This window comes from Acomys russatus, chromosome X, assembly GCF_903995435.1.
Source record: "Acomys russatus chromosome X, mAcoRus1.1, whole genome shotgun sequence".
Lineage (NCBI taxonomy): Eukaryota > Metazoa > Chordata > Mammalia > Rodentia > Muridae > Acomys > Acomys russatus.
The window spans coordinates 122,894,116-122,908,412 of record NC_067169.1 but is presented as its reverse complement, the minus strand read 5'-3'; the positions used below and the strand labels follow the sequence as shown (position 1 = coordinate 122,908,412).

General features: G+C 45.2%; 1 protein-coding gene across 1 annotated transcript in view; it reads left to right on the top strand.

Moving 5' to 3' along the window:
- The first annotated feature begins 562 nt into the window (after positions 1–562).
- Positions 563–14,297, top strand: part of Bcap31 (B cell receptor associated protein 31) — a 30,534-nt gene continuing 16,799 nt past the window's right edge. The window contains exons 1-3 of the mRNA XM_051141279.1: positions 563–720; positions 4,278–4,378; positions 10,645–10,792. Coding sequence (XP_050997236.1) covers positions 629–720; positions 4,278–4,378; positions 10,645–10,792 — 341 coding nt within the window. The 5' untranslated portion in view covers positions 563–628. The remainder of the gene's footprint in view (positions 721–4,277; positions 4,379–10,644; positions 10,793–14,297) is intronic.

Sequence of the window (14,297 nt, the reverse complement as noted above, 5' to 3'; positions counted from 1 at the left end):
GCTCTTGTGGGCCTTTTGAGAGTACATTGAGGCCTTACACCCTCATGCATCAGCACGAGCCGTGGGAAGGCCTGTTTGATTTTGAAAAAGCAGTCATAGAAGGAAGCTGGAGACTTTAGATTTCTCCATCCCACCCAAGCGTTAAAGGGAGGAATGGGCCGCCTCCTTTGTGCAGAGGCTGAGACAGTGCTGTTTGCAGAAGGTACAATCTGAATATTGCAGCGACTGAAAGACATGTAGCTCCTGCCGCAGAGGCTTCTGTTCTGGGAAGGGAGGCTGATGGGTGCTGAGAAGGCCCTCCTGTTCTCGCACTGTTCTTATGAGGAATATGGGCTTAGTTAAGCAGGTCTAAGGAGTCTCCTGTACTTCCCTGGGGAAAGGAATCATCCACAAAGGCACCTACCTGGAGCTGGTGACACACATGTTGGAGGGCCGCAAGTATCCCTGTTGGGTTAAGCCCTGCTTTAGCCAGGCTTTCAAAAGCTCTGAAACAAGAGTCCTGGGCTCTGCTGTGTAGAATAGGAGCCCCACCCTCTCCAGGGTTCCTAGCTCTCACGGTTCTTCTGCTCCCTTTGTGTCCTGCCAGGAAACAAGCTCCCATCACTGCTGGAACCCATTAAGGCACAGGATGAGTCTGCAGTGGACTGCAGTTGCCACCTTCCTCTACGCAGAGGTCTTTGCTGTGTTGCTCCTCTGCATTCCCTTCATTTCTCCCAAAAGGTATGGCTAGTGCAGCAACAAGGCAAGCATACGGGGAGGGGGCCTGTTGAAGCCTGAACCTTATAGTTTCTGGGTACAGAATTGGACCCTGAAATTGGGGCTAGATGGAAACAAGTAAAATATGTCTGGAGTGAGGGTGGCAGGACCATAATTGTTTTTTATCACTAGTCCTGAACACTATTTTGCTTTGTCACCACCCCAGTTGCTTTCCTTTGCACATTGCCTTCTGGTCTTTGAAAAAGAAGATCTACCTTCAGTTTTATAAATACGATTCCTTTGCCTATCCATGGGCCTTAGGGCAGTGGGGAGAGTTGTGTGGAAACCAGAATGCTTGCACCACTGGTTCACATTGTTGCTTGTTTGCTGACTTTTGTCCTCCTAACTAGCTCCTACCGACATTGCTTAGTAGTAGGCTCATGAGCATTACTCAACCTGTGAAGGATGAAGCCATATTCCCTTTTAGCAAACAGGGTTTGCTAAAAGTTAATTAGATACTAGCTTTTAAATTATTTGTAGTACATCAACAATACTATTCCTATTTAAATTAGGATGTTATAAAGTCATCATAGTTAATGATATCTAAAGGATATTCTTGCCAGAACCCACATTGGCATTCAATGCCCAGTAAAAACACAGACCAAAATCCTGGTGGAGCTGGGCTTGGTGGCTCACACCTTTATCCCAGCACTTGGGAGGCAGAGGCAGGTGGATCTCTATGAATTTGAGGCCAGCCTGGTCTACAGAGTGAGTTCCAGGACTGCCAGAGCTATACAGAGAAACTCTGTCTCAAAAACAAAACCCTGGTGGAACTGTAATAGTCTTAGATGCTTTCTAGGACAAATAACATTTTCCCACTACTCAGGAGGTGAAGGCAAGATCAGGAGTTCAAGTCCTGACTTGGCTACATAGCAAATTTGAGGCTAGCCTGAGCTATATGAGATCCTGTCTGAAAAGAATGAGGGCTAGGGAGATGGCTGTAAAAGTGTGAATATCTGAGTTTCATCTCCATCACACATGTAAAAGCTGAACATGATGACATACTTCTACAGTGTTAATAGAGACAAAGATCAGGAGCTCCAGGTTCGGTGAGACCATTGGGGGAATAAAGTGGGGAGTGATTAGAGGAGATGCCCACCTAAGGCACCCACACTCATGCATGTGCACCAGCACAAGCGTGTATACACATAATAGACAAACAGACAAAATTGAAAACAAGGAGAATGAAGTAGGGACTGGTTAAGACCTACTTAAAACACTAAATGCGAATTCAGAATCATGTCGGGTCATGTTTTTAATGGATCAATTATTGATTTTTAACTCTGCATCTCATGATGCAGGTGATAAGGTCTCACTATGTAGGGTTGGGATTTACAGAGATCCACCTGCCTCTGTCTCTCAAGTGATGAGATTAAAGGGTGTACAATACCATGATCAGCCTCGCTTGCTGATTTTTAACAGGATAGAGCTCCTTCTGAAGGCTTTTTTTTCTCCCCTTGAGATAGGGTTTCTCTGTATAGCCCTCGCTATCCTGGAACTTGTTCTGTAGACCAGCTGGCCTCAAACTCAGAGATCCACCTACCTCTACCTCCCAAGTGCTGGGATTAAAGGTGTGTGCCACACCACTGCCCAGCTCTTTTTTTTAAAGGTTTACTTATTTATGTATTTATGTATATGAGTGTTCTATTTCCAGGTATGTCTGCATGATAAAAGAGGGCATCAGATCACATTATAGATGGTTGTGAGCCACCATGTGGTGGTTCAGAAATTTAACCACTGAGCCATCTCCCTAGCCCCCTCTGAAGGCTCTTTAGAGTTTTATCTTAAATATTTGTTCATAGAAATGATAGAGAATCTGGGTTCTTTTTTATAACCTGGGGTGATAGGAGTCTAGACATAGTAGAAAGACAAAGAGAAGCCAGGCATGGTTGTTGACTCAATTTTCTTAACCAAAATATTTTATTAACAACTTATTGACCGAGCATACATCAATTATAACCTGATTAACCAAAACAGTAGGAAATGAGGATTAATTGACACAACAACAAAACCTTAAGGATATCAGTTCTGAGGAAAGATTCTCTGGTCACGAGCCGCAGGATTTCTTCCACTGGAACCTGGGGTAACCAAACCCCAGAGCCTCAGCAGGAGCCTGAGCTCTGAAGCCTTCCTTCAGGTGGTTTTCTCTAGGAGCGTCTTGAAGGGCGGCGATGAACAGCCAAATCTATGCCAAGTCTCCAATCCGCCCAGCCGCCAGTTCTGGGCTCATTTCTATCTCTCCTCCCAGAGTCTGTTCACAGAATCGTTTTCATCTGGTAGCAATTAAGCTCCTGCACGAGGTGGTTGCTCTTCTAGTGAATTAACATCACCTGTTCTCTCACTAGAGCGTTCGATCCCATACTTGGGCTCCTAAAGAGCAGGTTTCTCTTCTTCGCATAGTGGCACACTTTTTGTTGTTGTTGTTGTTATTGCTTTTTTTTTCCGAGACAGGGTTTCACTGTGTAGCCTTGGCTGTCCTGGACTTGCTTTGTATGCCAGGCTGGCCTCGAACTCAGAGATCCTCCTGCCTCTGCCTCCCTGAGTGCTGGGATTACAGGCGTGTGCCACTGTGCCTGGCTAGTGGCATACTTCTTTAATCCCAGCACTGGGAGGCAGAGGCAGGTAGGTCTCTGTGAGCTCAAGAATAGTGTGATCTACATAGTGAGTTCTAGGAAAGTCAGAGCGACATAGTAAGACCCTGTCTCCAAAATAAATAAATAAAGAGGGGCTGGAGAGACGGCTCTGCAGTTAAGAGCACTGCTCTTCCAGAGGACCTGAGTTCAATTCCCAGCAACCACATGGTGGCTTACAACCATCTATACCCTCTAATGCCCTCTTCTGGCATGCAGGTGTAAATAGAGCACTAATATACGAATAACTGTGTTTGCAGCAGGTGCTTCACCTACTACAAAGGGAAGTACAACGAAAAGTAAGTAACCCTTACTGGAAATTGCCAGTTTTAAGACTGATTTTCCAAACGTTCAAACGTTTTTGTTGCTGTTTTTCTCTTTTTTAATTTACAGCCGGGCTGTGGTGACGCACACCTTTACTCCCAGCACTCGGGAGGCAGAGGCAGGCGGATTGATGTGAGTTCAAGGCCAGCCTGGTCTACAAAGTGAGTCCAGGACAGCCAAGGCTACAAAGAGAAAACCCTGTCTCGAAAAAAATCAAACCAAAGTAAAGCAAAAATTTACTCAATATTCTGCCTGCAGGCCAGAAGGGGGCACCAGATCTCATTATAGATGCCTGTGAGCCAACATGTGGTTCCTGAGAATTGAACTCAGGACCTTTGGGAGAGTAGCCAGTGCTCTTAATCTCTGAGCCATCTCTACAGCCCCCAAACATTTTTTTACTAAATCCTCTTGAACTTAATAAATAGGAGAAATATAAGCAATACCTGAGACTGGTGTTGTACAGGCTCCGTGGCCACTACAGAAGAGCACCCAGCTGTCTTTCTGTTTTGCTCCGGGTTTGGTTTACAAATGTGTTTTCTTCAGTGTCTGTCTTCATCTCCTTCACAGATGGCAGAAGATTTTCAAATCCCGGCTGGTGGAGTTGGTAGTGACCTATGGCAACACCTTCTTCGTGGTTCTTATCGTCATACTTGTGCTGTTGGTCATTGGTGAGTGAGCTGCGGCAGGGGGTTGCTGCCTGACCAGACCTGTCTCATGGCTTCTAAAGTCCTGTGCTGCGCTGGATGAATAGAAAACAGACTTTCTCAGAGACAAGCTGATTCCGTGTTCTTTTGTTCATCTGTTAAGGAAGTGCTATTAGTAGGGCCTTCATTTCAGGAGGTTCCTATAGCAGGCCGTGTAGACTTACACTCAATGGCCTTTATATGCTCTTATGACCACCTGCATTTCCAGGGTACCCTAGTTATTGTAGCGCTGATGCTAAGAGAAGCTAATTGTGCACTGGGTGTGGTGGTGTACTCACGCCTTTAATCCCAGCGCTAGGGAGGCAGAGGCAGGTGGATCTCTGTGAGTTCGAGGCCAGCCTGGTCTACAGAGTGAGTCCGGGACAGCCAGTTCTGTTACACAGAGAACCCGTGTCTTGGATAAAAGGAGAGGGGGTGGGGCTCATTGTTCTGTGACCTTGGTGCAAATAGTGCTGCTCATCAGTCATGTAGGTAACAGTGAGGTCTTCTCCCTTGAAAGGGCGGTGACTTCTTGTTTTAAAAAATTATTTTGTCTTTATCATTGTTATTTGTTTTTGAGATGGAGTCTCTATCTGTGGCCTTGGATATCCTGTAAGTTGCTCTGTAAACCAGGCTGGCCTGAGTTTCCAGAGATCCATCTGCCTCTGCCTTCTAAGTGCTGAGATTGAAAGGGTGTGTTTGCCTGGCTTCTTTTTTGTTTTGTTTTAATTTTTTTTTTCTCATCTTAAAAGGACATGAGATGCCGTAGCACACACCTTTAATCCCAGCACTCGGGAGGCAGAGGCAGACAGATCTCTATGAGTTCAAGGCCAGCCTGGTCTACAAAGTGAGTCCAGGACAGCCAGGGCTGTTACACAGAGAGACCCTGTCTCGAAAAACAAAAACAAAGGACATGAACATTTTTTCCCTTTTATTTTGAGACAGTGTCTCACCCTGTAGTCTAAGCTGGCATTAAAGGTTTTTTTTTTTTTTTTTTTGAGACAAGGTTTCTCTACATAGCTATGGCTGCCCTAAAACTCATTCTGTAGACCAGGCTGGCCTAGAACTCAGAGATCTACCTACCTCTGCCTCCGGAAGTGCTGGGATTAAGGTGTGGGCCACCGCCGCCTTGCTCATTGTTAAACTCTTGATCCTCCTGGCTCAGTCACTTGACTACTAGGATTATATATATGTACAGAACAGCTGCTGATACAGGGCTTCCAAGTACAAAACTGAGCAACCAAGTAAACAGCCTAGCTGGAAAGGGAGTTCTGTCTTCTCCTATAGTATGAGGTAGAAAAGTAGGTGTTTGACAGTGTGTCGTAGAGACAGTAACTCCAGCATTAATATGCAGATCCACAAGACCTTGGAAGAGAAATGAGTGGATCAGAGGGCAGGCTCAGGTCTTTGGCTTTCTTAAGTGGTATCACGATGGAGGGAGACAAGCACCAGGGTGGTATATGCATGTGAATCTTTGTGAGTTGGGTGTTTTTGTTTGCTTTGTTTTGTTGTTGTTGTTATTTTAGAGCTGATGCTAAGAGAAGCTAATTGTGCACTGGGTTTCTCTACATAGCCCTGGCTGTCCTGGAACTCACTCTGTAGACCAGGCTGGTCTCAAACTCACAGAGACCTGCCTGTCTCTGCCTCCCGAGTGCTGGGATGAAAGGTGTGTGCCACCACTGCCTGCTTGGATCCTTGTGTGTTTGAGTCCAGCCTGGTCTACATAGAAAGTTCCAGGATATCCAGGGCTATATAGAAAGACCCTGTCTCGGGTGGACCTGGGCCCAAGAGGATCTGCTCAAACTATTGCACTAACCAAGGATAATACAAGTAGTAAACATTGAACCCCTACTCAGATCTAGCCACGGGACAGGACATTCTCCACAGCTGTGTGGAGAGCGGGGACTGACTCTGACACGAACTCTGGTGCCCCATATTTGACCACTTCCCCTTGGTGGGGAGACCTGGTGGCACTCAGAGGACGGGTAAACAGGCTACCACGATGAGACTTGATAGCCTATGACCATATAGTGGGGGAGGAGGTCCCTCTCCGTCATAGACCTAGGGGAGGGGAATAGGGTGAAAGCGGGAGGGAGGGAGGAATGGGAGGATACAAGTGATGGGATAACAATTGAGATGTAGTCTGAATATATTAATAAGAAAGACCCTGTCTCAAAAGGGGGGTGGGATGTGGTGTTTTACATTGAGGTGGAAGTGAGCTCAAAGAGAGACAAGGAAGCAATAAAGCTCTTGTCTGGCTGTGGGTGTTTGTTGTTTTGCTATAGTAAGCAAAAAAGAGTGTTCTCCCACTTAGACTGTATTCTCTTGACTCTACTGTGAAACATCATATCCTGTTTTAAGTAAGAGGTGTGATACCCACGTCAGTGTAGAGTACTCCTTTCCTCAAGTTCCCAGCAGAAACATAGCAGGGTAGAGTGGAGGTTAGTGCTGTAGTTAGTGCTGTACATAGCCCCATCCACTAGCTGCAGCACTGGACGTTTCTCTTCAGGGTTTGATGGCGTTTGTTCAGGCAGAACTTCTCTGACCAGGCTAAATGTGGCCTATAGTTTCCCAGGCATAGCTGTTGGATGCCAGCTGCTCACATATTCTTGAAATGCTTTTAGCTAGACTCCAAGAGACAGCTTTTTCCACTTAGGGTCTGAGCAGTTTTTGGGATAGGAGCCCATAGGGAGTGTGCAGATCTTGCTTAGAGTTGAACTTCATGAAATGTCAAGGTATAAGAGTTATTTTTTAAAAACTAGGTTTGTGTGCTTGTTTTTGAGTTGGGGTAGAGCCAGGAATTATGGAGACAAGACACATGTTGGGATAATTCCATTAGCCTTGCCCTGTCCCTTAACTAGAGCCACAAGTCTTTGATTTTGTAGTACAGCTTAGTGGGCCAGAGAGAATTATGTAGAAGCTACTATTTGACAAAAACTTGACTATTTTCGGAGATCATAGATCTGAAGGTGTCGGCTTAGGAATTCCAGCGATGAATATGGCTCTGACAACTGGTGACTTCCTACTTTAATGTTATGAAGCAAAATCTAGGAGGCTAAGAAGATGGCTCAGTGGATAAAGGCAGTTGCTACGCAAGTGTGAGGACCTGATTTCAAATTCCCAGAACCCACATAAAAGCCAGATGTTGGATATGAGTCTCTTCAATCCCAGAACTTCTATAGGGCGATGGGAGATAGAAGAATCCCTGGAAGGTTGCAGGCCCTGTTTCAAACAAGGAGGAAAGGCAAGGATGGATTGGAGGTTGTCCTCTGACTTCCACAGGTGTCCTGGGACACATTTGTATTTATATTCACACACGAATGCACATGTACACACTGTACCCATAATTTAAAAGCACAGTCTAGAGAAGGCTCCACACTGTACAGATAGAGGTACTCGTTGATAACAATACGATGAAGATAGTGGGTATAACTCGCCAGAGCCCTTCCTCACTAGGGGAGACTAGGAGGGACATCAGAGCTTTCTGGGTTAAATAGAGATAAAGAGGAGTACGTTTAACTTCTGCAGACTGAGGCCTGAGAGGAAGAGCTGGGCTCTGCTGCTGTCCTTGGATTGATAATACACAGTGTCTCTCATTCCCACTTGGAATGGTGAGATTTCTAAATACAAGTAACAACGTAAAGAAAACATTTTGAGCTTGTTTTTTGTTTGTTTGTTTTTTCAAGACAGGATCTCTCTGTGTTAGGCTTGGCTATCCTGGACTCACTCTGTAGACCAGGCTGGCCTCGAGCGCACAGAGATCTGCCTGCCTCTGCCTCCCTAGTGCTGGGATTAAAGACATGTGCCACCACGCCTGGCCCATAATGCATATTTTTTAAATACAAAAATTAAACACTTACAATCTCTTGTAGTACATATTGCACAGATAACTATCATGAATACTTGGTTATGTGTTGAAATATTTACCACCTGGCATCTCATGCACACTTTGGGGGTGGTGTTGAGCTGGTTTCTCTGTAACAGTCCTGGCTGTCCTGGACTCACTTTATAGACCAGGCTGGCCTTGAATTTACAGAGATCCTCCTTCCTCTGCCTCCTAAGTGCTGGGATTAGAGGCCTGCACCACCATGCCTGCCTCATTCTTGCATTTTTTTGTTGTTGGTTTTTGTTTGTTAGTTTTGTTTTGATTTTTGAGACAGGGTTTCTCTGTGTAGCCCTCGCTGTCCTGGACTCAATTTGTAGTCCAGGCTGGCCTCAAACTCACAGAGATCCACCTGCCTCTGTCTCCCGAGTGCTGGGATTAAAGGTGTGCGCCACCACACCCCGGCCTCATCCTTGAATTTTTATACAAATGATTCTGTGAGATGAATTCATAGAGGTAGAATTGCTGAACCTGAAGGTATGAATTTTTTTGTTTTTTAAAATTTTCTATCAGGTGTATTATATCAGTTTAAGATTATACTGGCAGCATTTAAGAGTGCTTGCTTCATGGCACAGATTTAATGCAAAGGTGCTATGAGGGCAGGCACATTGTTATAATGCAAGATGAACTTGAAAACCAAGTAGTCTCGCCCAGCATGGTGGCGCACGCCTTTAATCCCAGCACTCGAGAGGCAGGCAGACAGAGGCAGGCGGATGGCTGTGAGTTTGAGGCCAGCCTGGTCTACAAAGTGAGTCTAAGATAGCCAAGGCTACACAGAGAAACCTTGTCTCAAAAAACCACCTCCCCAAGGGGCTAGAGAGATGGCTCAACGGTTAAGAGCACTGATTGCTCTTCCAGAGGTCATGAGTTCAATTCCCAGCAACCACATTGTGGCTCAAAACCATCTACAATGTGATCTGATGCCCTTTTCAGCACTGTATACATAATAATAAATAAATATTAAAAAAAACAAAAACAAAAAAACCCACCTCCCCCCAAAAAGAAAACCAAGTAGTCTCAAACCAGTAACTACAAACTGATCAGTACCCAATGATATCTTGCCTGTCTCATATGGAGGTATGTTAAAAGCCTTCTTCAGGTAGATTTTTTTATTATTGTTTTGTTTGCTTTTCCAAAGGTCCTGAGTTCAATTCCCAGTAACTATATGGTGGCTCACAACCATCTATAATGAGATCTGTTGCCCTTTTCTGGCCTGCAGGTGTGTATGCAGGCAAAGCACTGTATGCATAATAAATAAATCTTTTTTTAAAGTCCTTTTTGTTGTTGTTGGTGGTGGTGGTGAGAGATAGTCTTACTGTGTAGCCTTGGCTGACTTGGATCTTCCTACATAGACCAGGTTCGACTCAACCTCACAGAAATCAGCCTGCCTCTGCCTCCCAAGTACTGGGATTAAAGGCAAGTGCCACCATTGCCCTTCTAAAAGTCTTTATTGAGGTACGGGGTGGGGATGATTCATAGATATACTAAGGTTCCATTTCTGCATTACAGATAAAAGATTCTGAGGACATATGTTATTAAATCAGAGCATTGCTTGCTTACTAAACAGGAGTCTTGTGGTAGGCTCTAGGGCATATAGAGGAGAAGGCTTTTGCTGTGAAGAAGATAGGAAACACAAATTGAAGATAATTTCAGTGACAAATATGTTGCAAAGCCTATAATGGTGATATGACCAATTGACTTTAAATCTGACAGCTGTATATTTGCACATATGGATACCCTGCTGTAGGTGATTGTATTGAGAGATTTCTTTTTCTAATTTTGCTGTTTGAAGTTTCGATAAGCATGAATTCCTCTTAAATAAACTTTAATTATAGCTTATTGAGGGATGGGGGACACATGCATATCACCGTGTGCATGTAGATGCCAGAGGACAACTAGTAAAAGAGTCCTGTCAAGCTTGATGGAAAGTACCCTTATCCACAGAGTATCTCCTCAGAACGAAGTTTTTAAGTAAATAAAACATAATACTCATTGTAGCCCATGCCTCCTGAATAGGTCTTATGAGCATTCTACCAGCAGGACCCCTGACTTATGTCTATAGTGGCTAGCACTTAAGAGAAAACAACAAACCGAGGTTGGGAGCATCATACGGAAGGGGATCTGTCCCCAGTGCTAACAGTGCCTCAACTTTGGATATCATCTTGAAGTCTAGTGTAAACTCATGATCTTAACTAGAGTAAGGTGAGGCTTAGCATATAAACAGTTAATGGGAGAAGGTCTTGGGAACGTTTGATAAAGCCTGTAAAGACTGAGAAAGATGCATTTTAAGGAAAGCAGTCTGGCGCATCTTGCTGCCTGTTTTACTTGTCAAAATGATACCTCAATGTTCATCTCTGCGCCACTATAGATGCTGTACGTGAGATCCGGAAATATGATGATGTGACAGAAAAGGTGAACCTCCAGAACAATCCGGGTGCCATGGAGCACTTCCACATGAAGCTTTTCCGTGCTCAGAGGAATCTCTATATTGCTGGCTTTTCCTTGCTGCTGTCCTTGTGAGTAGGGAAGGGCCAGGGGCTTGTGGGGGAAGCCTTGAGCTAGCCAACAGTATAGAGCTGTGAGTTTGGCCTTTCCTGTGACTTCAACTCCTCCTCTCTGTGTCCTGGGCCCAAAGACCCTGTTTGTGTTTGATAAACTGCACAGTTGCCCCTGACCTCCAGAGACAGCGTGGGGATTGGGAATGGGTAGAACAAATTGCGGAAGACCTTATCTTTTTTTGTTTTTTTTTCCTGTTTTTTGAGACAAGGTTTCTCTGTGTAGCCTTGACTGTCCTAGGCTCACTTTGTAGACCAGGCTGGCCTTGAACTCACAGTGATCTGCCTGCCTCTGTCTCTTTAAAATCCAGATGTCTTTGCTTTCCAAATGATAAGATTATAGCTCTGTGCGACCATGTCTAGCAAAAGACCCTATCTTAGCACATTTTGTGCTAGGTCAAATGACTTACCATCATGTGCTTTGTTTGCTTGCAGTCTGAAATAAGTGGCAAAATTTCCCTCTGGGAAAGCATCTTTAGAGCCCATCTTAAAAGGGACTAACTGGTCTGGGGCTTTTTGTATATGGGGCACTGAGTAGCGTGACTAATGGTTTGAAACTGACCTTGTTCTCAAGGCCCTCCCTACTGGAAATTTGTATTCAGAGGATATTGTGATGAACTGTGGTACTTTGAGTATTTTTGTTCGTTTCTTTAAGACTGCAAGGGTGGCTAACTTGGTAAGGTCAGACAAGTAGAAAATGCCTATTAAATGTCTGAGCCCTTTTTTCTGCATCCAGTTTCACCCATGGGCTTTGTTTTTGTTTGTTTTATTTGCTTTCCCACTCCCTTTATTTTTTGGTTTTTCAAGACAGGGTTTCTCAGTGTAGCCCTGGCTGTCCTAGAACTCACTTTGTAGACCAGGCTGGCCTCTAACAGAGATGCGCCTGCCTCTGCCTCCCCGAGTACTGGGTTTAGAGGCGTGCACCACAATACCCACTTCACCGTTAGGCTTTCATCCAAGGGACTGGTAGCGAAGTAGACAGACATGCTCAGGCTAGGGCAGGTGTGGGTATTAAAAAGCTATCAATAATAGGCTGGGAATATAGCTCAATAGTAAAGCATTTGCCTGCTATATGCATTCCCTAGCATTGTCCAAACAGAACAAAAACAAACCTAAAATGTTGGTTGCTCTGTGGTTCAGGGCCAAATGTCTTAGTCTGTTTGTTGTGTGGTAATAAGAAATGTGTTTCTCACTGTTCTAGAGTCTGGCATGTCAAGGCACGGACAGGCTTGGTGTCTAGTGAAGGCTGCTTTCTGTTTCTGAAATGGTACCTTGATGCGGCATTCTCTGGAGGGGAAGAACACTGTTCTCACATGGCAACAGTATGAAAAGCCCAAGCCAGTTTCCTGTGGACCTTTATAAGACACTAATCTGTTTATGAGGACAGAGCCCCCAAAGCTTAATGATTTCCTAATAGGCTGTATCTCTTAGTATCACAATGGAGATTAAACTCAACACATGAATTTTGGAGGCTATTCAGACAGTGGTACCATGTGAGTGTGTGGATTCTCATGTTAGTTTTTTGTTGTTGGTTTTTCAAGACAGGGTTTCTCTGTGTAGCGCTGGCTGTCCTGAACACGCTCTGTAGACCAAGCTGGCCTTGAACTCAGAGAGCCGCCTGCTTCTGCCTCCCAAGTGCTGGGATTAAAGGCATGTGCCACCACACCCGGCCCTCATGTCAGGTTTGCAGATAGTAAGTCCCACTTGGTTTTGGGCCAAAAGACTCAAGCTTCAGTGTTTAAAGGAATTTTTTTTACCTTCTTAATCACCCGGCATGTTGTACTTCACTGCCTATCCAGAAAACAGCCTGTCAGATGATCTTGGGTTTTCTGGATCCAAGTTGAGGAGGAGAGTGGAATGTGAAGGCAAGTAAACCTTTGTGTCTCTTGAGTGTTTTAGTGTACTGGCAACTCTTGTGCCTGATTCTTTCCTAGAGTTCCTATCTCTGGAAGTTCTGCCTCCCCTGTTCAGCTTTTGCTGTTTCCTGTTCAGCTCTTCATTAAACCAACCAAAAGGTGTTGGAGGGAGTGTTTATAAAATATGATGCAGCCATAGGAATAACAATACAAAGTGTGGCCTGTACTCAGACGACTGCAGGTACAGAAATCAGCATTTGAATAATGCAAAGGCAATCTTTACACAGTGCACAAAAACTTGGCTTAAAGTAGTATGTTTGATCACCTTCGAGTTTAGCTTCATCATAGTTAGGAAACTGAGGAAATAATGCTGGGAGAGGTGGACACATACCCTAAATATATAGAATTTAAAAAATATAGTAGGGATGAGACTAGGAGGTGTAGCTCAGTGGCAGAGTGCCTAGTGTGTGTGAGGCCCTAGGTGACATCCCTAATTTGTGTACACGCACGCACGCACGCACGCACAGACTATGAAGAGTGAAAACCTGTTGTTAATTTTGCATGGTTATGTCAAATAAGGAGTTGGAGGACAGAATGAAACCCCCATATAAGGCCATATTAGAATGCTAAGTTTTGCTGGGCTGTGGTGGCGCATGCCTTTAATCCCAACATTTGGGGGGCAGAGGCAGGCAGATTGCTGTGAGTTCGAGGCCAGCCTAGTCTAGAGTGAGTTCCAGACCCACCAAGGCTAACACAGAGAGACCCTGCCTCGAAAAACCAAACCAAACCAAAAAACTTTATTTACACATGATGAAATTATATCCAGAAACTAAGATCAGTTAGAGATGGAATTGCTACTGATGCTTTAGGAACTGCAGGATGGGATCAGTGTTGAAAGGCAATGAACATGCTTACTTCCCAATTGCCAAGAGAAAGGGTGGACGGGAAGTGACTAGAATGGGAAGATTGTTCCCTGCCACCCCCAGACAGGGTTATTTTTTTTCTGAGACAGGGTCTCTCTGTGTAGCCTTGGATGTCCTCGACTCACTTTGTAGACCAGGCTGGCCTTGAACTCACAAAGATCCACCTGCCTCTGCCTCCCGAGTGCTGGGATTACAGGTGTGGGCCACCATGCCTGCCCTTGTTTTTGTTTTTTTTGCGACAGGGTTTCTCTCTTTGGCCTTGGATGTCCTGGACTCCAACTCACAGATCCGCCTGCCTCTGGCTGGGTTTAGAGGCATGCACTACCACGGCTGGGTTTAGAGGCATGCGCTACCACGCCTGGGTTTAGAGGCATGCACTACCACGGCTGGGTTTAGAGGCATGCACTACCACGGCTGGGTTTAGAGGCATGCGCTACCACGGCTGGGTTTAGAGGCATGCGCTACCACGGCTGGGTTTAGAGGCATGCGCTACCACGCCTGGGTTTAGAGGCATGCGCTACCACGCCTGGGTTTAGAGGCATGCGCTACCACGCCTGGGTTTAGAGGCATGCACTACCACACCTGGGTTTAGAGGCATGCGCTACCACGGCTGGGTTTAGAGGCATGCGCTACCACGCCTGGGTTTAGAGGCATGCGCTACCACGCCTGGGTTTAGAGGCATGCGCT